Source organism: Erithacus rubecula, assembly GCF_903797595.1.
Source record: "Erithacus rubecula genome assembly, chromosome: 18".
In the NCBI taxonomy this organism is placed as follows: Eukaryota; Metazoa; Chordata; class Aves; order Passeriformes; family Muscicapidae; genus Erithacus; species Erithacus rubecula.
The window spans coordinates 7,185,445-7,208,109 of record NC_136670.1 but is presented as its reverse complement, the minus strand read 5'-3'; the positions used below and the strand labels follow the sequence as shown (position 1 = coordinate 7,208,109).

At 55.5% G+C, this 22,665-nt stretch overlaps 2 protein-coding genes across 4 annotated transcripts; both read right to left on the bottom strand.

The window, feature by feature from the left end:
* Nucleotides 1–363: 363 nt before the first annotated feature.
* LOC306809919 (bactericidal permeability-increasing protein-like) lies at nt 364–7,368 on the bottom strand. Of its 2 annotated transcripts, XM_079321842.1 has the most exons (15): nt 6,646–7,368; nt 5,741–5,840; nt 5,335–5,463; nt 4,740–4,895; nt 4,291–4,354; nt 3,774–3,837; nt 3,244–3,335; nt 2,912–3,088; nt 2,640–2,699; nt 2,350–2,517; nt 1,993–2,060; nt 1,728–1,770; nt 1,323–1,386; nt 760–836; nt 368–494 (listed from the first exon to the last, which is right to left on the bottom strand). In XM_079321842.1, exons 1-15 carry the CDS (start codon nt 6,758–6,760, stop codon nt 459–461), a joined length of 1,413 nt encoding a protein of 470 aa, XP_079177968.1. In that variant the 5' UTR covers nt 6,761–7,368; the 3' UTR covers nt 368–458. The 2 variants fall into 2 exon arrangements, with proteins under 2 accessions (XP_079177967.1, XP_079177968.1); XM_079321841.1 differs by lacking the exon at nt 6,646–7,368 and having other exon boundaries at nt 364–494; nt 5,741–6,601.
* Nucleotides 7,369–10,652: 3,284 nt separating this feature from the next.
* On the bottom strand, nt 10,653–19,352 carry LOC306809920 (bactericidal permeability-increasing protein-like). 2 transcript variants are annotated; one of them, XM_079321843.1, is made up of 15 exons: nt 19,192–19,352; nt 18,223–18,337; nt 17,538–17,666; nt 16,933–17,088; nt 16,483–16,546; nt 14,544–14,607; nt 14,010–14,101; nt 13,678–13,854; nt 13,406–13,465; nt 13,116–13,283; nt 12,759–12,826; nt 12,494–12,536; nt 12,089–12,152; nt 11,536–11,612; nt 10,653–10,935 (listed from the first exon to the last, which is right to left on the bottom strand). In XM_079321843.1, exons 1-15 carry the CDS (start codon nt 19,304–19,306, stop codon nt 10,888–10,890), a joined length of 1,440 nt encoding a protein of 479 aa, XP_079177969.1. In that variant the 5' UTR covers nt 19,307–19,352; the 3' UTR covers nt 10,653–10,887. The 2 variants fall into 2 exon arrangements, with proteins under 2 accessions (XP_079177969.1, XP_079177970.1); XM_079321844.1 differs by lacking the exon at nt 10,653–10,935 and adding an exon at nt 10,983–11,003.
* Nucleotides 19,353–22,665: the final 3,313 nt, after the last annotated feature.

Genomic DNA, 22,665 nt, shown 5'->3' with positions numbered 1-22,665 from the left:
AGCAGCACCCCCAGAGTCTTTTCCACTGTGCTCTTTCCAGCCACGCTGCCCCAAGGCTGGAGTGAAGGGACAGGACAGCAGGACACAGGTGCTCCATGGTGCCTCGCCATGGCCATGGAAACAGCCAAACCAGGTGGTCCCGATCCAGCTCCAGCTCCCACCGGGACCAGTGCAGCCCCAAGCACAGACAGTAACTCTGACAGGCTCCAGCACCAGCACCTTTATTGCTGCTCAGAGGAAGGAGGGGGAGGTTGCTTGGGACAGGGCACCCCAAACTCATGGTAGCACCAGGTGAGGCCCCAGCAGGAGGATGGAGGGTCTGGGCCAAGGCAGCGTGGCAGGACACTGGCAGGAGCAGTGATCATTGGTGCTGGGATCATGGACAGGACAAGGCAAAGTGGTGAATGGAGCATATTTATCACTGTAGGGCTCTCATCACCTTATCTTCATCACTGGGGCTACATGCGAACATCTGCTCCAAGCAGCAGGAAATTCTGGGAGACAGAGACAAAGTAGTGAGCTGCCACTGGCCCAGGCAGCTGCATTACTTAACACCCACCGCATCCCTGAAGGGAGAATGGATTGGCACGTGTGTTCTGGTTTGCTGCTGGACTACTGGGATCTCAGGGAAGAGCACCCTCCCATCCATCACTTCCAGCACAGCTGGGGAAAGTGGATTTTGAGGCTGTGTTGGTAAGCAGAGCTCTGGGGGCAGCAGGATGGGCACTAGCTGGGATCAGATGCTCCACCCTCACTCACCTGGTGGAACTTCACGAGGACATTGGAGAGCCGAACCCCATTCGGCATTGGGAGATGCCAACCCTCATTTAACCGGGCTGGAAAAGACAACGCATGTGTCTGTATTGGAATGGGAATGGGAGTCAAGGGAGCACAGAGCACACAGAGAAGGTGGCCACCTCCTTCCCCCAGCCCTTTCCTCCACTGCTCCTGGGGCAGGCAGAGGAAACTCCTCCCAAGCTCCTGGTGTAGGGCTGCATGTTGTGCCATGACAGCCCCTTCAGGCCCTCCAGCACCAGCCCCACTCTGGTGTGAGCTGCTGGCTAGGCAGGAGAAGCAGGGATTTGAGGAGAGGGTCTGGAAAGCATTAGGATATGCAAAGGGCTCATTTTTTCCATTGCGTTTGCTGCTGGGAGCCAGTCAGAGCAGCAAGAGGCTCCCACGGCTTCACTGCTGCCTCCTGCACGCACTTTTCCCTGATCAGCCTTGGCAATGAGGATTTAATTAGTGAGCTGGGGCCATTTGGATGGAGCAACCCGAGTGGAGGGTGCTCCAGCACCCCCATTACCCCAGTAGGTTCTCACCATTGACACGTGGAAGCACAACTCTGGAACTCAAGACATTCATTATGGACTGCATCATTCGAACCTGGGAAGTGGGGAGAGAGGGAAGAAAAGCTTTAGCCTGCAGGACAGGAGACATACAGGCACTGGAGGACAATTAGAAAAGAAAAAGAGACAAGGAGGTGGCAAGGGCACACACTTTGCCAGACACCAGCAGCTTTGTCTGGTCACACTGGCAGGGTAGGAAATGTTGCGGTGAGAGAAGCCACGGATCGTTTCCCAGCCTTGCAGACTGAGGCAGAAGGTGGCTGCAAGATCAGTGTGGGGTCCCATGTTGGGAGGCAGCAGGGAATGAACCCTTGTCCTGGCCCCAGCAGGCTGCCAGCTCCCTGCTTGGGGCTCTGGTCATGGTCAAGGAGAGCTCACCTGGAAAGTGCCAACAGCCGATTCCTTCAGAGAGAGCCTGATCCTGTGCAGGGACAGAAGTGCTGCTGGGGGGGATGTCCCAACAGAGGGAGCAATTCCACCCGTCGGTGCCCATGCAGATCCCACTCCCTCCAGCTCCCTCCAGTTCCTTCCACAGCAAGCCCACACCCCTGGGACATTCCCATCCCCTCTCTATCCCTGGGCACCCAAAACACAAACACCCCCAGCAATTCCCTGCCCAGTCAGTGGCTGCTCCCCTCTGTACCTGCCCACGTTCACGCTCCCAACTATGCGGCCGGATCTCTCGTTGATGACAGCAGACACGTTCCCTGTCTGGGGAGAGAGAGCACAGAGCTCTGGCAGTGCTCATCCCACCTCACCCCAAAGCAGACACTGGGGGCAATGGCTCTGACCAGCTGAAACACACCACTGCCCATTCAGGGGCGTGTTTGCACCCAGCATTAAAGATGGCAATTGTCAGCTTCAGGAATTGTTCAGTTGGGGACACCTGCACTGTACCTGGTCAGCACCCAGCACCTCCCCTGGCACGATCTGGGCAGCAGGAGTGGGCACAGCTCAAACTCCCTTCTGCCCCACTGCCATGGGCTGTGTCTGAACTCACCAGGCTGAGGAGGAAGAGAGGGGCCAGGCTGGAGTTGGGAAGGATGGCATAAGCCTGGGCATCCACAATGGGCTGGAATGAGATTCCTCCTGGTCCAATAGTCAGGAACGGAGCAGTGGGAGCAGACAGCCTGAACTTCATTGGCATGTTCGGGTACATCTCCTCCAACTGTGGGAGTAGGGAGAGGATGGGAATGATGGCACAAAGCCCTGGTCCTAAGAGAAAACACCTGGCACAGAGCAAAGCCTGTGTGTGCAAGAGCCCTGGGCAAGCAGGGCCAGACTGCTCACCTGGGGAATGAAGGCTGAGAAGACAGAGGTGTCCAACCTGAATCCTGCTTCCTTTGGGACCTGCAGGAGAAGACTGTCACACTGGGGCAATGTGGCCCAGAGGAGCCCATGGCCAGCCCTCCCATCCTCAAATGCTGCCCTGTCTGACAGCCCAGCCCCATCCCACAGCCCCCACCTCTCTCACTGGGAGTTCACCCAGACTGCTGGCTGCTCCCAGAGCACCTCAGCAAATGGAACCTCTTTCCCAGCCCTGTCCCACTCGTGTCACTCACCATGGCCTCTGTGATTTCAAAGACCAGGGCCCCAGCCTTTTGGTAGGCAATGCCAGCTGTGTTGAAGAAGTAGCTGGAGACTCCAAAGTAAACCATGCGGTCGTGATCCGAGGGGAAGGCCAGTGGCAGTGGTGAGAAGGGGACAGTGGAGTGCTTGGCCAGGGAGTAGAATTCACCCTGGGAGGAGGGAGAGACGTGGAGAAGGGGTGCAGCAGCCATGGCCCTCATCTGCTGACTCAGGCTGGCAAACAGCATTTGCTGCAGGTACCTTGTTCCCACCTGCCTGGGCAATGGCATTGGCAAAATCAAGTGTCTCCAGGGCTGCCTCTCACCTTCAGGTCCAGGTCCAGGTACTGGGCAGTAGCTCTTGGGGGTGCCACCAAGGAGTAATCAATCCCAATCTTGCTATCTACCCTGACCGTTGCTGTAAACACGAGGAAGAGAGATTAATAACACAGTGGGGAAAGCTGGGAGCAGATGACCTCCACTGTCATGTGGGCAGTGCCATTCCTGGCTGCCTGGTGCATCAGCTCAATACCAACTGCCCCTTTTCTTGCTTCTGCTAAGAAGCAAAACCCCCCATTTTTCTTCTGGCTTTTTCACAGCCATCTACTGGATCTGAGGAATGGCCTGGATCCCCAAGCCAAGGCAGTCCAAGACCCTGCAAGTCCTTGGGCACAGGTCCTGGAGGGATCCACAGCCACACAGGACATGGTGATGACAAACTGCTGAGGAGGTGCTCCACAGCTCCAGCTTGGGTGTCAGAACACCAGGAGATGGGGAATGAACACAAACCACAGCTCAATAGCTGGAAAAAGCTAGAAAGAGCTGCTTCTAAACCCATTTGGAGTCCCCCCAGTACCTGGCAGGGTCAGGATCTGCTTCTGGAGCTTGTTTTTTACAGACTTGGCCACACTGTCACAGACCTGTGGGACAGAAAGGCCACTGAGCTGAGTGGGGTGGCCGGGTCACAGTCCCCAATCAGAGCCTCAGCCACGCTCCCTGCTCTGTGACAAAACCTGCTCTAATCAAAGAGCACACAGTGATGATTGTCTCCATTCATCAGGCAGCACATTAAATGTCTGAGACACAAGCGGAATTTATACCTACAAGCACCTGCTTGCAGCAATTTCCCTGTGGCACAGTTCAGCTCTGGGGGGACTCTTGGAAGGAATTTCATGTGGCCCATGCAGGAATGAACCGTGCTGAGCAATTAGGATGTGGCTGAAGAAGAGCATCTGATAGGATTAACCCACCTCACATAGGTGTGCTCTGGGTCTAGTTACATCCTTACATATGATCCTTTGAGCACATCACCTATAAGTGAGGGCTAAAGACCACCAGAAAACCCAGGGCCCTGCCCTCCACTGCTTACATACCTGGCTCCCAAAATTCTTCCTCAACCGGGACTCAACAGTCTTGTGGAACAGGTTGAAAAGCCACCTGCAGAGAAACACAGAGAAGGCCTAACAAAGGTCCATACTACAGAAGGATGTGGCCAGGAAGGGAGAGACAAGAGATGCAAGAGCTTGGGAACAGCATTCCCACACCAATTTGGCATCTGACTTTGCCCCATGGTTCAGATTTGCAAACAGACTCACTGGTAAACCACAGAAGTCTGATGTCTGCCTTAACCACACCCACCCCTCTTGAATGTGCAGCCACACGTGCAGCAGGAGAAATTCAGGCCAGATTTAAGACCAGAACACCTCAGATTTGCCAACAACTGACTCCTCACAACAGAGCCACATTGCTATGGCAGAGCCATATTGCTATGGCAGGTGGGCTAACATTCAGTGGTTCCAGACCTTCCAGTGAAGTTGCATACCTCAACTTGCCAGAAAAGCCCACTCGGAGTTTGGAGATGCTGGCACTGCAGTCTGAGGTGCTGATGGTGGGCTTCCCAGTTGTGTCACTACCCAGCCTCAGGATGATTTTGATGGAGACATTTTCCACCTTCAGGTTAAAAGATCCATGGTCCCGACTGCAGGGAGAGGGGAATGAGAAAGGGATGTTTGTCAATGCCAAGGCCCAGTGAAGAGATCTCAAATCAGCTTCAGGATGAATAATCTAGCTAGATCATTCTCCCCCTTGTATGGTGCATCCAGAGGAGACTGGGAAAGTTTTTAAACCCAGGAGAAACAAATTTCACTGGCACATAAACTAGAAGAGGTAACCCTTGAATAGAGGGGAGTGAGAGCAAGTAGGGGAGGTTGAAAAGAGACGCTGAGGGTCCATATACAGCTCCCCTTTCAGCTCCCTGCCTTGATCCTGCATGTTCCCACCCTGTTTTCTCCATCATATCTGGGGAAGCAAAGTGACAGGTGCCCGAGAGAGAGAGAGGAGAAAAACCTGTCCAGATCCAGAGTTGGAGACACAGAGTGGATTCCTGAATAGGGAGAGGAAGAGCTGAGGGAACTCACGTTAAGAGAAACTTCACCCGACAGTCCCCATCCACCTCGGCAGAGGCGTTGGAGATGGAGACCTGCAGGCCCACGTTGGAGACCGGGGCAATCCTTGAGTATGGCAAGCGGAAATTTGGAATGTGCAGTCTAAAAATACATGAATGAAAAGCCATGTTACAGTGGCTCCTGGCTCTGAAGCACAAGCAGAGGGAGGGAGGGAGGGAGGGAGGGAGGGAGGGAGGGAGGGAGGGAGGGAGGGAGGGAGGGAGGGAGGGAGGGAGGGAGGGAGGGAAGGAGGGTGAGCAGAAGGGAGTTGGAGGGGACAGGATGGTCCTCACTGCTCTGGGGACTCCCCACTCTCTCTAAACCTCCTCCCATATGGGTTGGGCACAGTGGGTGGCTCCAAGGTCCTGGCAGGGCTCACCTGGACAGCTCATAGTGCACCTTCCCTGATTTACCCGAGATGTCTGGCAGCTTCAGCTGGGCAAGCTCCTTCTCCAGCACCGCAATCCCCTGCTGATTGGCTGCAGGAACATGGAGAACATCACTCCACCACTGACACAGGAGCTGAAGCACACACCGGGCACGTGGTGGAAGGATCAAAAGAAAGATCCAGGTGTTGCTGCATCCCAGGCTGGCCTCAAAGCAAACCTCCATGCACAGAGTCCTGTGAGCACACAGGCGATGCTGCCTGGTGCCCTGCATGCAGCCCCAGGGGAAGGTGGTGGGCATAGAAGGGACAGCAATGTCCCAGTCCTCACTCTCCAGGCTGTGCATTGGGTAAGATCTGCAGAAGGTCCAAGGCACTGGGCTGCTGTGTATTTCTCACACAGTGAATCTCAATCCATACGTGCGCTCTGCTGGAGCCGGGGCTCTGCCTGCTCCATAAAACCAGCACAGGGCCCATCCATCTCTGTCACTGGCCCACCCCAAAACTCCCCAGCTCCTGTCTGCTCTGCAGCTCTCTCCTCCAGGGCTCATGCCTTGGCTGCCTGGACAAACTGTGGGACCAGCATCCTCCTGCTGTGCCAGCCCCCCACACTGCCTGGCTGCAGCTCCCTCAGACCCCACAGGGATGTCCCCTCTGCAGGGGCTCCATCCTGTTGTGGGGTTGGGGACAGGCAGGTGCAACAGGGGAAGCCCTGGGTGATAGTGCCTTTGGCACTGTGTCCAAGGATTATCCCATCCTGCCACTGTGCTCCTCACGTGGGCACCCATGGAAACAATCCCCCATCCTTCCCCAGGACCCTGCACTTCTCACAGGGTACCTGGCTCCACACCTCTGCCACCAGTGAATCTGTGAGGAGAGAAATCAGAAACAGAACCCACCGTAGTCCAAGCCTGCCTGGGTGATCCTCACCACGACGCCGGGGTTGGTGGCTGTGGTTAGTGCCAGGCACAAGGCCAGTGCCCTGCAAGCCACTGCCAGGCTCTGCACTCCCATCCTCTCTTCCCACAGTCCACACTGTGCTGGGCTCTCTCTGCTCACACCACCTTTATATCCCTGACAAAACAGGAACTGCTGGCAAAGGTGGTGTTTGGAGTTACTGGGGGCCTCACCAGGACTTCCTGCTTGGCCACTGCCCTGCTCCTCTGTGCTGCTGGCACCATGGCATGGCACAGAGGCACACCTGGTCCCAATCACCCAAGGCAGGGAAGGAGCACTGGAAACTGGGAGGCAACAGCCCAGTTTCCAGCTCTCTGTCAGTGCCAGCAATCCCTGCCTGTGGCATCCTCAGTGGAGCACAGCTGGCTTTGGCACTGCCAGCTGAGTCCAACAGAGCCACATTACTGCAGCCTGTACCCAGAAAAAGCTGGGAACAGCCTGGGCTGCCCAGGAGCAGGGTCCCAGCCCTGCTACTCTCCATCCCTGTCCTTGTCCCATGGCACTCCTGGCTACTCTGTGAGTTGCTTCTGTCACACCACAGGCCTGCCAAAGGCACCAGAGTAGCCGTGGGGCACAGGAGCAGCCTTTGGGCACAGTAGTGGCTGAAGAAGACAGGTGACAACTTCTCACCTCATGTGATCAGACCCAAGGACCCCCATACCCAGCAGGGCTGGCAAAGGGGCACCTGCCTGGGCTGGGCAGCTGCAGTGGGGTGTCCTGCACCTCCAGACCCTGTCACAGGGCTCCAGCACAGAGCGGCCATGCACAGGAGGACACATCCATCACCCCAGCAAGCACGATGTCTTTGGAGCATCGAGCTCCAAATACAACACCTCTGAGGCCTGACATGTCACAGCTCTTGTCATGATGTTTGGAGAGAGGGGCAGGAGCTGGGTGTAGCCAGGCAGGTGTGAGAGGGTGTGAGAGGGGAACACTCCTGTGCCCCCACAGCCAGGAGAGCTTGGCTGGCTGCTCTCTTGTTTTAAGATAAAGGTGCAGGAGAAAGAAATAATTCAGTCACTTTCATTTCCTGTGCCTGGGGTCCATGGCTGCTGATGCAGGAGCATCTCATGCTGGATCCAGGGAAGTCCTGGCTGCCAGAGGCAACATCCTTGAGACTGAAGCTCATGGGCAGTGCTCCTTTCCCTCAGAGCTTCTTTTGCCCAGAAAAAAAACATGCAAGAGCAGAAGGCAAATACAAAAGGCCAACTCCCCACTCAGAGCCTCCTTGGCATTGTGACCATCCCCGAAATCCACCATCAGCTCTAATCTGGGTCTGGATAAGATAAGCTCCTGCTCCAGAGCTCAGTTTGGAGCAGGAGCTCCCAAACCTCCCATGGTGACAAACCCCATCTCACTGAAGGGTTGTGTCAAAACACTCAAGAAGTTCAGGAGGAACATGGAGGAACTAGAACTCTTCCCTAAGGAGAATTTAAATTTTACAGGAAGTAGCACAGAGAGGAAGCAAAATTAGAAAGTCTTAGCCCTGGCTTCGAGCAAGTTTTGAAGCTGAAGTGAAAAAAAAGCCTTTAAAGAGCCGAGCACTGACCAAACACTGCTGTGTTTGGCAAGGAGCAGCCAAAACCACATCTAAAGCTCAACATTTGTGCCAGTAGTTCTTCCCGCAAGTGGTGACACAGGGGATGGAACATGAAATCCTGCCCTGCCTGCCACCAACCCTTTGGACAGGTAAAGGCTTCTCCTGTTCAGCTCTGCCTGTTCTGGGAGTGTGGGGTCTGCTCCACTGGGGAAAGGCTGGCTTCCCCATCCTGCTGCAGACAAAATGGGAATAGTCAGATAGGAGCCAGGAGCCCAGGAGGGCAGGGACTTGCAGGAGTCCTGTGCTGCTGCTGCTGCCCTTTGCCCAGCACTGCAGGTCAAGACCCCTCTGTCCACTGCCCATGGGCCACCCCCTGCTCCCCAGGTCAGGAGTCCCTCTGGCCCCACACGCTCCTCAGCACGTGTGGGCAGTTCCCCATTCCACCCCAGCTCTTTCCACATCTCTCTTGTGATTCCATGGCTCAAACCACCCAGCAGCCACGTGCTGGGGCTGCCCAGGGACAACAGGAGCTGGGTTGGGGCTGCGAGTGAGGACATCAGTTATTTTTGCCATCTGCAAGGAAATCTGGACACATTTGTGTTCCCCAGTGCCGTTACCAGCCTGGGAATTCCCCAGCGGCTTGTACCAGTGCTAGAGGCATGACTGCTTCTGCTCTCCAGCCTTCCACTAGCAGGTGTTTTTTTTGCTGGGGAAACAGCAGGGGAAACTCGTGGACTGAGCAAGAAAAGTGAGAGCAGCCTGGCTGGGTTTGGAGAGAACTTGGAAAGAGAAGTCATCAGCCTAAAAGAAAACCTCCTCTACCCATTTCAAGCCAGGACGAGCTCGTTGTTACCCACAGAAGAACTGGGCTGTGGTCAGGACCTGTGGCAACTGTGGTTGTCGTTAAACCGACAGACACTTCAGCACAGAGAGGTCACAGCAGGCACCGGCGCTGCCACACCCAGCTCGACCAGCTTCTCCCTGTGCAGGATCTCCTCCTTCAGCCTCTCGGCCATGCATCCTGCCAGCAAAGGACAGGCTGCTGATGGGGCAGTGCCCGCTCTCCCTCACTCCCTGCAGCCCTTCCCAGCTGCTGCCAGCCCAGGGAAGGCGGGTGCTGCAGGGGCTCGGGGGATGCAGCGCGGCCCTACCCAGGATCCCGATGCGGAGCGCAGCGCCAGCCGGGCGCCGCCGCGCCTTCAGCGCCCGCAGCTGCTGCAGCCGGTTCCAGATGGCCTGTTCTGCCTTCTCCCTGGGGAGACAGCAACACTGCCCGCTCCAGTGCTGCCCTCCAGCACAGCCCCAAGCGGCCCTAGTGCTTTGGGAGGAGAATTCAGCTAAAGGCAGGCAATCAATGGCACCTGAGAGTGCCCTTTGTGGTGTGGGGATTATGTCTTGACTATATCTTATCTGCTATCACTTTGCTTGCCTGAGAGCACCTCCATTGCAGAAATACCTCAGGGACTAAGCTCTTAGGAAGAAAAAGTGTCGTGGCCCCAGCACACAGGGCCACTTTTGGGGACGGACCGGCAGGCCAGGCAGAGACCGGCCCCGCCGCTGCCTCCGCCCCGCCGCCATTCCGAGCCCGCCCCGCTGCTGGCGGCCCTGCCGCGGGAATCAAAATAACACGGATTTAATTAGGTTGGAAACCACCTCCCGGATCATCCAGTTCAACCTGTAACCCGGAACGACCATTCCAACTAGACCAGGGCACTGAGTGCCACGGCCACTTTTCCCTTAAACACCCCCAGTGACGGTGACTCCACCACCTCCCTGGGCAGCCCATTCTAAGGTCTAATGACCCTTTCTGTGAAGAAATTCTTCCCAATATCCAACCTAAAAGTCCCCATATACTGCTTAAGACCATGTCCTCTTATCCTGTCCTTTGCTCCGTGGGAGCAGAGCCTGACCCCCACCTGGCTCTTTGGGAGTTGTGAGGGTGAGAAGATCCCCCTGAGCCTTCTTTTCTCCAGGCTGAGCCCCCCCAAGTCCCTCAGCCTCTCCTGATGCTCCAGCCCCTTTCCCAGCTCCATCCCCTTCTCTGGACACGCTCCAGCACCTCCATGTCCTTCCTGAAGTGAGGGGCCCAGAACTGGACAAAGCACAATCCCTTCCCTGGTCCTGTTTCCCAGCTGTGGTTGATCCAGGCCAGTTTGCCCCTGGCCTTCTTGGCCACCTGGTGCTCATGTTCAGCTGCTGTAGAGCAGCACCCCCAGAGTCTTTTCCACTGTGCTCTTTCCAGCCACACTGCCCCAAGGCTGGAGTGAAGGGACAGGACAGCAGGACACAGGTGCTCCATGGTGCCTCGCCATGGCCATGGAAACAGCCAAACCAGGTGGTCCCGATCCAGCTCCAGCTCCCACCTGGCCCAGTGTGGCCTGACGTGCAGACAGTGACACCAGCACCATATCCCCAGCACCAGCACCTTTATTGCTGCTCAGAGGGAGGAGAGGAGGGGGTGGCCCAGGGCAGGGTACCCCCAGCTCATGGTAGGACTGGGTGAGCCCCCAGCCAGGGGTCTGGGCCAAGGCAGCAGTGCAGGACACTGGCAGGACTGATGGTCTTTGACTTAGGCAGTAGACAGGGAAGGCCAAAGTGGTGAATGGAGCATATTTAGTGCTGAAGGGCTCTCATCGCCTTTTCTTCATACCAGGGGCTGGAAGTGAACATCTGCTCCAAGCAGCAGGAAATTCTGGGAGAGAGCAAACACTGGGCTGCTACAGGCCCTGGCAGCTACATTGCCCAGCACCCACCTCATCCCTAAAAGGATGAATTGGAAAATGTGGCTCTGCCAACCCCTGTGCCTATTTTTCCCCCTGGCAGGCTCTGGAGTAATTTCACAGCCACACGTCACTACAGCTATTTGACATCCACATGGTGACCTTGCTGTGGCCTTCCCCTAAGCACCCCACCACAGGGGCTCTCTCTGCTCCCCTGGACCTGGTACAGCTCCATCCACCAGCACAGGCAGGGGCTTCATCCAACCAGGCATCACAGCACATCCAGACATTGCCAGTAGGGGAGAGTGGGCATTTGGGGCTGATGCTGTTATAAAAAGCATTGTGGAAAATTCAGATCCCACATTTAAGAAATGGAGAACAATGTGGTGCCATCCCAGACTCCCACCTTACAGCCAGGAAGGAGAGCAAAGTTTTGCTACTGAGAGCACCCTTCCCATCCATCACTTCCAGCTCAGCTGGGGAAAGTGGATTTTGAGGCTGTGTTGGTAAGCAGAGCTCTGGGGGCAGCAGGATGGGCACTAGCTGGGATCAGATACTCCACCCTCACTCACCTGGTGGAACTTCACGAGGATATTGGAAAGCTGAATCCTGTCCAGAAGGGGCAGAGGGAAACCCTCATTTAACCGGGCTGGAAAAGACAACGCATGTGTCTGTATTGGAATGGGAATGGGAGTCAAGGGAGCACAGAGCACACAGAGAAGGTGGCCACCTCCTTCCCCCAGCCCTTTCCTCCACTGCTCCTGGGGCAGGCAGAGGAAACTCCTCCCAAGCTCCTGGCGTAGGGCTGCATGTTGTGCCATGACAGCCCCTTCAGGCCCTCCAGCACCAGCCCCACTCTGGTGTGAGCTGCTGGCTAGGCAGGAGAAGCAGGGATTTGAGGAGAGGGTCTGGAAAGCATTAGGATATGCAAAGGGCTCATTTTTTCCATTGCGTTTGCTGCTGGGAGCCAGTCAGAGCAGCAAGAGGCTCCCACGGCTTCACTGCTGCCTCCTGCACGCACTTTTCCCTGATCAGCCTTGGCAATGAGGATTTAATTAGTGAGCTGGGGCCATTTGGATGGAGCAACCCGAGTGGAGCACCCCCATTACCCCAGTAGGTTCTCACCATTGACACGTGGGAGCAGGGTACTGGAAGTAATGACATTCATTATAGACTGCATCATTCGAACCTGGGAAGTGGGGAGAGAGGGAAGAAAAGCTTTAGCCTGCAGGACAGGAGACATACAGGCACTGGAGGACAATTAGAAAAGAAAAAGAGACAAGGAGGTGGCAAGGGCACACACTTTGCCAGACACCAGCAGCTTTGTCTGGTCACACTTGCAGGGTAGGAAATGTTGCGGTGAGAGAAGCCACGGATCGTTTCCCAGCCTTGCAGACTGAGGCAGAAGGTGGCTGCAAGATCAGTGTGGGGTCCCATGTTGGGAGGCAGCAGGGAATGAACCCTTGTCCTGGCCCCAGCAGGCTGCCAGCTCCCTGCTTGGGGCTCTGGTCATGGTCAAGGAGAGCTCACCTGGAAAGTGCCAACAGCCGATTCCTTCAGAGAGAGCCTGATCCTGTGCAGGGACAGAAGTGCTGCTGGGGGGGATGTCCCAACAGAGGGAGCAATTCCCCCCGTCGGTGCCCATGCAGATCCCACTCCCTCCAGCTCCCTCCAGTTCCTTCCACAGCAAGCCCACACCCCTGGGACATTCCCATCCCCTCTCTATCCCTGGGCACCCAAAACACAAACACCCCCAGCAATTCCCTGCCCAGTCAGTGGCTGCTCCCCTCTGTACCTGCCCACGTCCACGCTCCCAACTATGCGGCCGGATCTCTCGTTGATGACAGCAGACACATTCCCTGTCTGGGGAGAGAGAGCACAGAGCTCTGGCAGTGCTCATCCCACCTCACCCCAAAGCAGACACCGGGGGCAATGGCTCAGACCAGCTGAAACACACCACTGCCCATTCAGGGGCGTGTTTGCACCCAGCATTAAAGATGGCAATTGTCAGCTTCAGGAATTGTTCAGTTGGGGACACCTGCACTGTACCTGGTCAGCACCCAGCACCTCCCCTGGCACGATCTGGGCAGCAGGAGTGGGCACAGCTCAAACTCCCTTCTGCCCCACTGCCATGGGCTGTGTCTGAACTCACCAGGCTGAGGAGGAAGAGAGGGGCCAGGCTGGAGTTGGGAAGGATGGCATAAGCCTGGGCATCCACAATGGGCTGGAATGAGATTCCTCCTGGTCCAATAGTCAGGAACGGAGCAGTGGGAGCAGACAGCCTGAACTTCATTGGCATGTTCGGGTACATCTCCTCCAACTGTGGGAGTAGGGAGAGGATGGGAATGATGGCACAAAGCCCTGGTCCTGAGAGAAAACACCTGGCACAGAGCAAAGCCTGTGTGTGCAAGGGCCCTGGGCAAGCAGGGCCAGACTGCTCACCTGGGGAATGAAGGCTGAGAAGACAGAGGTGTCCAGTCTGAATCCTGCTTCCTTTGGGACCTGCAGGAGAAGACTGTCACACTGGGGCAATGTGGCCCAGAGGAGCCCATGGCCAGCCCTCCCATCCTCAAATGCTGCCCTGTCTGACAGCCCAGCCCCATCCCACAGCCCCCACCTCTCTCACTGGGAGTTCACCCAGACTGCTGGCTGCTCCCAGAGCACCTCAGCAAATGGAACCTCTTTCCCAGCCCTGTCCCACTCGTGTCACTCACCATGGCCTCTGTGATTTCAAAGACCAGGGCCCCAGCCTTTTGGTAGGCAATGCCAGCTGTGTTGAGGAAGTAGCTGGAGACTCCAAAGTAAACCATGCGGTTGTGATCCGAGGGGAAGGCCAGTGGCAGTGGTGAGAAGGGGACAGTGGAGCGCTTGGCCAGGGAGTAGAATTCACCCTGGGAGGAGGGAGAGACGTGGAGAAGGGGTGCAGCAGCCATGGCCCTCATCTGCTGACTCAGGCCGGCAAACAGCATTTGCTGCAGGTACCTTGTTCCCACCTGCCTGGGCAATGGCATTGGCAAAATCAAGTGTCTCCAGTGCTGCCTCTCACCTTCAGATCCGCATCCAGGGACAGGGCAGTAGCTCTTGGGGGTGCCACCAAGGAGTAATCAATCCCAGTCTTGCTATCTATCCTGGCTGTGACTGTAAGCATGAGGAAGAGGGATGAATGACATGGTGGGGAAAGCTGGGAGCAGATGACCTCCACTGTCATGTGAGCAGTGCCATTCCTGGGCTGCCTGGTGCATCAGGTCAGTACCAACTGCCGCTGTGCTTGTAAAGAAAAAAAACACTTTTCTCCTGGATGTTTCTCAGTGTGGCCTGGAACATTTCTGTGGCCAGGAATGGCCTGGAACCCCGAGCTAAGACAGCCCAAGACCCTGCAAGTCCTTGAACACAGATCCTAGGTGATCCACAGCCACACAGAATACAGAGTGATTTGAATCTGCTGAGGAGATGCTCCACAGCTCCAGCTTGGGTGTCAGAACACCAGGAGATGGGGAGTGGACACAAAGTAAAACATTCCCCATGACTGGGAAAAGCTAAGTAGAGCTGCTTCTAAACCCATTTGCAGTCCCCCCAGTACCTGGCAGGGTCTGGAGGTATGTCTGGAGTTCATTGTTCACAGACTTGGCAACACTGTCACAGACCTGTGGGACAGAAATGCACAGAGCTGAGTGGAGTGGCCGGGTCACAGTCCCCACTCAGATCCTCAGCCACACTCCCTGCTCTGTGACAAAACCTGCTCTAATCAAAGAGCACACAGTGATGATTGTCTCTGTTCATCAGGCAGCACATTAAATGTCTGAGACACAAGCGGAATTTATACCTACAAGCACCTGCTTGCAGCAATTTCCCTGTGGCACAGTTCAGCTCTGGGGAGACCCTTGGAAGGAATTTCATGTGGCCCATGCAGGAATGAACCGTGCTGAGCAATTAGGACTCAGCCAAAGCAGAGCAACTGAAAGGAATAACACATCCCAGGGCAGGAACATTGGTTGCACTGAAGCTGAGCTTTGCTGAGCTCCTACAGCTGTCTGCCAGGACAGGAGAGTGCATCTCTCTGCCTCTGTCATCCACAAGTGTAGCCCTGGCATTTGTGGGGAATTTACTGCAGGGCACCGTCTTGCAGATGGCTGAGGAAATCTGCACAAGCTCTTTTCAGTGTTTTCACTGTAACATCCCAGCAGCCATGGGCAGGATCTGTCTGTCATCTGTCTGGCTGGGCATGCAGCCCACAGTGCTGATGGTGAGGTACAGCACTGCAGAGACACAGTGACCACACTGACAGAGATGAGGAGGAGGCAACAGAGCCTTAGGCATGACCTTAGTGACAGCAGTTTGCAGCTCTTCCCTGTCTCCAGTGATATTTTTCTGTCTGTGCTGGAAATGCCTCATCACTGCCTGAGAGGATGTTGCTGCAGGCAGAAAAATGCAGCCCTGGTCCCTCTGACCGGGATTTCCCTGTGACCCACATTTCCCTGTGACCTGGATTTCCCTGTGACTGGGATTTCCCTGTGACTGGGATCTCCCTGTGAATAGAGCTCCATAATTAGGGGTACTAGAACAGCCCAAGCATTGCAGCAACAGCAGGAGGCAGACACAGGCTGCTTGGCCTGGGTTGCAGCCCAGCTGTGCCCAGGGCACAGCTCAATCCCTGCCCATTGCTCCTCACACCATCACTCCACAAAGACAATGAAGAATGGGTGCGCAGCCGAGGGGCCTTGGAGGAGGAGCAGAGGGCAGTGGGGTCCCTTTGCAGTCCCAGAGTTGTCCTCCTTCCAGGGGACAAAACAGCAGAAAAGACGTTTGAGCCTTGGTGTTGCTCCTGCTGCCAGACCATCTGCTGCCACAGACCCCAGGGGGCTTGGGAAAAGTGTTGCATGGAATTGGAAATAGTGTCTGGGGAAGATGGGATCTGCTGCAGGAGTGGGATTTGCCTGTTCTCCAACTGCCTCCTTCCCGAGCAAGGTTCACATCCAGAGAGGCTGTAACTCATGCCAGTTATCCTTGTAGTAATTATTGCTAACAGCTTGTTTCCATGTCTTGTTGCAGGTCTCCTGCATGTCAGTGTCTGTACCAGGCAGCGGTACCAGAGCTTCCTGACCCCCTCAGTAAAGAAAACGCCAAATGTCTGAAATCCAGGAACGAGAGCTTCACCCCCAGTACTCCCCAGAGCCCTCCAGAATATGGCTGGTTAAAAGATAACTCTGATCAGGTTACAATAAGTTTGGCTTGAGACGTAAGATCTAATTAACCGACCACATGGAAAGAAAAGTCTTTGTTAATTAGGAACCAATTATGCTGGGTTTTGGCAAAAGTTCCAGGTTTCAAATTCAGTCTGAGTCACACTGTGCTATGGAGCCTGCAACGCCCATTCCTTTGTTTTTTATTGAATTGGCAAAACAGTCGCGTGTTCTGGCTCTAGTTACATCCCTACATATGATCCTTCAAGCACATCACCTACAAGTGAGGGCCAAAGACCACCAGAAAACCCAGGGCCCTGCCCTCCCCTGCTCACATACCTTGTCCTCCAAAATCTTCCTCAACCGGGACTCAATAGTCTTGTGGAACAAGTTGTAAAGCCACCTGCAGAGAAACACAGAGAAGCCCTAACAAAGGTCCATACTACAGAAGGATGTAGCCAGGAAAGGGAGAGACAAGAGATGCAAGAGCTTGGGAACAGCATTCCCACACCAATTTGGCATCTGACTTTGCCCCATGGTTCAGATTTGCAAACAGACTCACTGGTAAACCACAGAAGTCTGGTGTCTGCCTTAACCACACCCACCCCTCTTGAATGTGCAGCCACACGTGCAGCAGGAGAAATTCAGGCCAGATTTAAGACCAGAACACCTCAGATTTGCCAACAACTGACTCCTCACAACAGAACCACATTGCTATGGCAGAGCCATATTGCTATGGCAGGTGGGCTAACATTCAGTGGTTCCAGACCTTCCAGTGAAGTTACATACCCCAACTTGCCAGAAAAGAGCACCCGGACTTTGGAGATGCTGGCACTGCAGTCTGAGGTGCTGATGGTGGGCTTCCCAGTGGTGTCACTACCCAGCCTCAGGCTAATTTTTATATAGACATTTTCCACCTTCAGGTTAAAAGATCCATGGTCCCGACTGCAGGGAGAGGGGAATAAGAAAGGGATGTTTGTCAATGCCAAGGCCCAGTGAAGAGATCTCAAATCAGCTTCAGGATGAATAATCTAGCTAGATCATTCTCCCCCTTGTATGGTGCATCCAGAGGAGACTGGGAAAGTTTTTAAACCCAGGAGAAACAAATTTCACTGGCACATAAACTAGAAGAGGTAACCCTTGAATAGACAGGAGTGAGAGCAAGTAGAGTTGAAGAGAGCAAGTAGGTTGAAGAGAGATGCTGAGGGTCCATATACAGCTCCCCTTTCATGTGCCTTGCTGTTCCCACCCTGTTTTCTCCATCATATCTGGGGGATCAAAGTGACAGGTGCCCAAAACACAAGAGAGAGAGAGAGGAGAAAAACCTGTCCAGATCCAGAGTTGGAGACACAGAGTGGATTCCTGAATAGGAAGAGGAAGAGCTGGGAACTGACACAAAGAAAAGCTTCACCCGCCAGTCCCCATCCAGCTCGGCAAAGGCATTGGCGATGGAGACCTGCAGGCCCACGTTGGAGACTGGGGTAATCCTTGAGTATGGCAAGTGGAATTCACGAAGGCGCAGCCTAAAAATACATGAATGAAAAGCCATGTTACAGTGGCTCCTGGCTCCCAGGCACAAGGCTAGGGAGGGAGGGAGGCAATCAGGGAGGGAAGGAGGCCGAGCAGGAGGGAGTGGAGCTGCTGTGGGTGGCTGCAAGGGCTGCATTCCCAAGGTGCCACTCTGCTCTGTGTGACCCTACCAGGCATAGCTTTGCAGCAGCAGAAATGCAGCTGGGGATGCTGCCAGCACAGTGATTCCAGTGGAGCTGGCACTTCCACAGGGGTTGGGCTCCTGCTCCACATGGAAACGTGTGCACTGGTGCCACAGGCAAGGCCATCTGCACTACCCAGGCTTTGATTGCAAACAGTCCACCCACACCCAGAGTGCTGTGACCCCTTGGGCAAGGAGTGAAATAGGAACATATCTGCCTGCATCAAGGACAGGACCAACATCTCAGGGAGCTGTGGAGGGGACAGGATGGTCCTCACTGCTCTGGGGACTCCCCACCCTCCCCACACCTCCTGCCCATATCCTGGGCTGGGGGCAGTGGGTGGCTCCAAAGTCCTGGTAGGGCTCACCTGGACAGCTCATAGCGCACCTTCCCCACGCGTAAGACACGAGTGTCACCCGAGATGTCTGGCAGCTTCAGCTGGGCCAACTCCTTCTCCAGGATCATAATCCCCTGCTGATGGGCTACAGGAACACAGGGAGAGCATCACTCCACCACTGCCACAGGAGCTGGAGCACACACTGGGCATGCAGTGTGCCTGGTGCCCTGCTTGCAGCCCCAGGGGAAGGTGGTGGCCACAGAAAGGACAGAAATGTCCCCATCTTCACTCTCCAGGCTGCTAGCCAGGTGAAGTGTGAGGGAAGTCCGAGGTACTGGGCCACTCCATGAACACTGACAGCAGGCAAAGATGGATGGAGTATTACCAGGGAGTGGCACAACATCAATTGGTGCTGCACCCCAGCCTCCATCTGAGATGGGGACTCACGTTCTCTCCCACACGGCTGGCAGAGCTGCCTGGTAAATGAGCTGTTTCTCACACAGTGAATCTCAATCCATACGTGCGCTCTGCTGGAGCCGGGGCTCTGCCTGCTCCATAAAACCAGCACAGGGCCCATCCATCTCTGTCACTGGCCCACCCCAAAACTCCCCAGCTCCTGTCTGCTCTGCAACTCTCTCCTCCAGGGCTCATGCCTTGGCTGCCTGGACGAACTGTGGGACCAGCATCCTCCTGCTGTGCCAGCCCCCCACACTGCCTGGCTGCAGCTCCCTCAGACCCCACAGGGATGTCCCCTCTGCAGGGGCTCCATCCTGTTGTGGGGTTGGGGACAGGCAGGTGCAACAGGGGAAGCCCTGGGTGATAGTGCCTTTGGCACTGTGTCCAAGGATTATCCCATCCTGCCACTGTGCTCCTCACGTGGGCACCCATGGAAACAATCCCCCATCCTTCCCCAGGACCCTGCACTTCTCACGGGGTACCTGGCTCTACACTTCTGCCACCAGTGAATCTGTGAGGAGAGAAATCAGAAACAGAACCCACCGTAGTCCAAGCCTGCCTGGGTGATCCTCACCACGACGCCGGGGTTGGTGGCTGTGGTTAGTGCCAGGCACAAGGCCAGTGCCCTGCAAGCCACTGCCAGGCTCTGCACTCCCATCCTATCTTCCCACAGTCCACGCTGTGCTGGGCTCTCTCTGCTCACACCACCTTTATATCCCTGACAAAACAGGAACTGTAAGTGAGGGCTGTGTGTGAAGCCGCGGGGGGCGTCCCCACGACTTCCTGCTTGGCCACTGCCCTGCTCCTCTGTGCTGCTGGCACCATGGCATGGCACAGAGGCACACCTGGTCCCAATCACCCAAGGCAGGGAAGGAGCACTGGAAACTGGGAGGCAACAGCCCAGTTTCCAGCTCTCTGTCAGTGCCAGCAATCCCTGCCTGTGGCATCCTCAGTGGAGCACAGCTGGCTTTGGCACTGCCAGCTGAGTCCAACAGAGCCACATTACTGCAGCCTGTACCCAGAAAAAGCTGGGAACAGCCTGGGCTGCCCAGGAGCAGGGTCCCAGCCCTGCTACTCTCCATCCCTGTCCTTGTCCCACGGCCCTCCTGGCTACTCTGTGAGTTGCTTCTGTCACACCACAGGCCTGCCAAAGGCACCAGAGTAGCCGTGGGGCACAGGAGCAGCCTTTGGGCACAGTAGTGGCTGAAGAAGACAGGTGACAACTTCTCACCTCATGTGATCAGACCTAAGGACCCCCATACCCAGCAGGGCTGGCAAAGGGGCACCTGCCTGGGCTGGGCAGCTGCAGTGGGGTGTCCTGTACCTCCAGACCCTGTCACAGGGCTCCAGCACAGAGCAGCCATGCACAGGAGGACACATCCATCACCCCAGCAAGCACGATGTCTTTGGAGCATCAAGCTCCAAAGACAACACCTCTGAGGCCTGACATGTCACAGCTCTTGTCATGATGTTTGGAGAGAGGGGCAGGAGCTGGGTGTAGCCAGGCAGGTGCGAGGGAAGAACATCCCTGTGTCCCACCAGCCAGGAGAGCTTGGCTGGCTGCTCTCTTCTTGCAGGACAAAAGTGAGGGAAGAAGAAATGATTCAGTCACTTTCATTTCCTGTTGGGGTCCAGGCACAGGAAACCCATGGCTGCTGATGCAGGCACATCTTATGCTGGATCCAGGGAAGTCCTGGCTGCCAGAGGCAACACCCTTGAGTCAATCAAGGATGTTGTGAAATGCAGCTGTTGCTCAAGCACAACAATCCCTTGGGGGTGCAGCCTCAGGACACCCTAAGGGATGAGACCATGGAGTCCGTGCTGGAGGAACTCTGCACGTGGAGATGGAGAGACCAAAGCGTTCTGTTCCCCTTTGCCTTTTGTCCCACAAGTTTTCACAAGGGTCACTTACAGGCTGCCTGGCAGACACCCTGCAAATGCCCTCAAGGTTTGTATGAGTGGCTACAGCTTTTGAAAGGAGCACAGTCAGCTCTGGAACCTGGAAAACAGACACATGGCGAGAATGGTGCCTGCAGAGAGAGACAAACCACCCAGGACAGAGCTGTGTCCCACAGGCACTCACCGTCACCACACACAGGCTGTGACTCTCCATCAGTGCCAGCCCAATCCAGCGCTGGGACCCTGAAGCCTGTGGGCAGTGCTCCTTTCCCACAGAGCTCTTTTTACCCAGAAAGAAGTATCCAAGAGCAGAGGAGAAAGGCAAAAGGCCAAATCCCCACTCACAGTTCCTTGTGCACTGTGACCCTCCCTGCCACTCATTATCAGCTCTAATCTGGGTCTGACACAGTTTGGAGCACGAGCTCCCAAACCTCCCATGGTGACAAACCCATCTCATTGAAGGGCTGTGTCAAAACAACACTCAAAAAGTTCAGGAGGAACATGGAGGAACTAGAACTCTTTCATAAGGAGAAATGAAATTTTTCTATGGAATAGCACAGAGAGGAAGCAAAACCAGGAAGTTTTAGCTGTGGCTTTGAGCAAGTTTTGAAGGTGACCTGAAAAAAAGCCTTTAAAGAGCCGAGCACTGACCAAACACTGCTGTGTTTGGCAAGGAGCAGCCAAAACCACATCTAAAGCTCAACATTTGTGCCAGTAGTTCTTCCCGCAAGTGGTGACACAGGGGATGGAACATGAAATCCTGCCCTGCCTGCCACCAACCCTTTGGACAGGTAAAGGTTTCTCCTGTTCAGCTCTGCCTGTTCTGGGAATGTGGGGTCTGCTCCACTGGGGAAAGGCTGGCTTCCCCACCCTGCTGCAGACAAAATGGGAATAGTCAGATAGGAGCCAGGAGCCCAGGAGGGCAGGGACTTGCAGGAGTCCTGTGCTGCTGCTGCTGCCCTTTGCCCAGCACTGCAGGTCAAGACCCCTCTGTCCACTGCCCATGGGCCACCCCCTGCTCCCCAGGTCAGGAGTCCCTCTGGCCCCACACGCTCCTCAGCACGTGTGGGCAGTTCCCCATTCCACCCCAGCTCTTTCCACATCTCTCTTGTGATTCCATGGCTCAAACCACCCAGCAGCCACGTGCTGGGGCTGCCCAGGGACAACAGGAGCTGGGTTGGGGCTGCGAGTGAGGACATCAGTTATTTTTGCCATCTGCAAGGAAATCTGGACACATTTGTGTTCCCCAGTGCCGTTACCAGCCTGGGAATTCCCCAGCGGCTTGTACCAGTGCCAGAGGCATGACTGCTTCTGCTCTCCAGCCTTCCATTGGCAGGTGTTTTTTTGGCTGGGAAACACCAGGGGAAACTCGTGGACTGAGCAAGAAAAGTGAGAGCAGCCTGGCTGGGTTTGGAGAGAACTTGGAAAGAGAAGTCATCAGCCTAAAAGAAAACCTCCTCTACCCATTTCAAGCCATGACGAGCTCGTTGTTACCCATAAACTGGGCTGTGGTCAGGACCTGTGGCAACTGTGGTTGCCCCTAGACCAACAGGGACTTCACCAGAGCTCGGAGAACCCCCGTCATCAAGGTGTGGGGAGCTGTGGCTGCTGCCCACTGCACCACAAAACCCGATGCTGTCCACTATCACCTGCACACCTCTGACAGCCTCTGACCCAGCAGCAACTAAAAATACAGCTGAGGAACATGCGGGGGCTCCTCCACAGTTGTTTTTCCAGCTGCAGGCTCAGCATGACCCAGCCTCTGCTGTATCTGGAGCTGAGAGGGCTCTGGGCCAGCATGGGGTCATTGCTGACGCTAGCCCTGACCACTTCATCCAACAGAGGCACCAGGGACACCCGGGGACCCAGAGCTCACACAGCCATAGCCCCGTGGGGCACAGCTAGCAGCAGATGTGGGGATAGCCTCTGGATGTGAGGATGTGAGCAGGAGCCACCAGGGTCCCACTGGGAGCCAGCCCCACAGACCAGCTCTGATGCTGAGATGCACTGCTCTCCCAATCCCTCCCCCTCAAAATCCCAGTGACATCCCAATGACATCCCAGGGGACCCTTGGAACCAGCACTGCACTCAGTGTGTCTCCCCCTGCCAAGGGCTGCA

What these genes read in the sequence shown, in the direction of transcription:
- LOC306809919 (XM_079321841.1), bottom strand. Translation starts at nt 6,093, where the DNA reads ATGCACAGCCTGGAGAGTGAGGACTGGGACATTGCTGTCCCTTCTATG. An exon ending in CGGGTGAAGTTTCTCTTAAC is followed by an intron (nt 4,896 to 5,334) that starts GTGAGTTCCCTC and finishes CTCTCCCTGCAG; the next exon opens with TCGGGACCATGGATCTTTTA. An exon ending in GGCTTTTCTGGCAAGTTGAG is followed by an intron (nt 4,355 to 4,739) that starts GTATGCAACTTC and finishes GTTTCTCTGCAG; the next exon opens with GTGGCTTTTCAACCTGTTCC.
- LOC306809920 (XM_079321843.1), bottom strand. Translation starts at nt 19,306, where the DNA reads ATGGGAGTGCAGAGCCTGGCAGTGGCTTGCAGGGCACTGGCCTTGTGC. An exon ending in GGAAGATTTTGGAGGACAAG is followed by an intron (nt 14,608 to 16,482) that starts GTATGTGAGCAG and finishes TCTGTCCCACAG; the next exon opens with GTCTGTGACAGTGTTGCCAA. An exon ending in ATACCTCCAGACCCTGCCAG is followed by an intron (nt 14,102 to 14,543) that starts GTACTGGGGGGA and finishes TCATGCTTACAG; the next exon opens with TCACAGCCAGGATAGATAGC.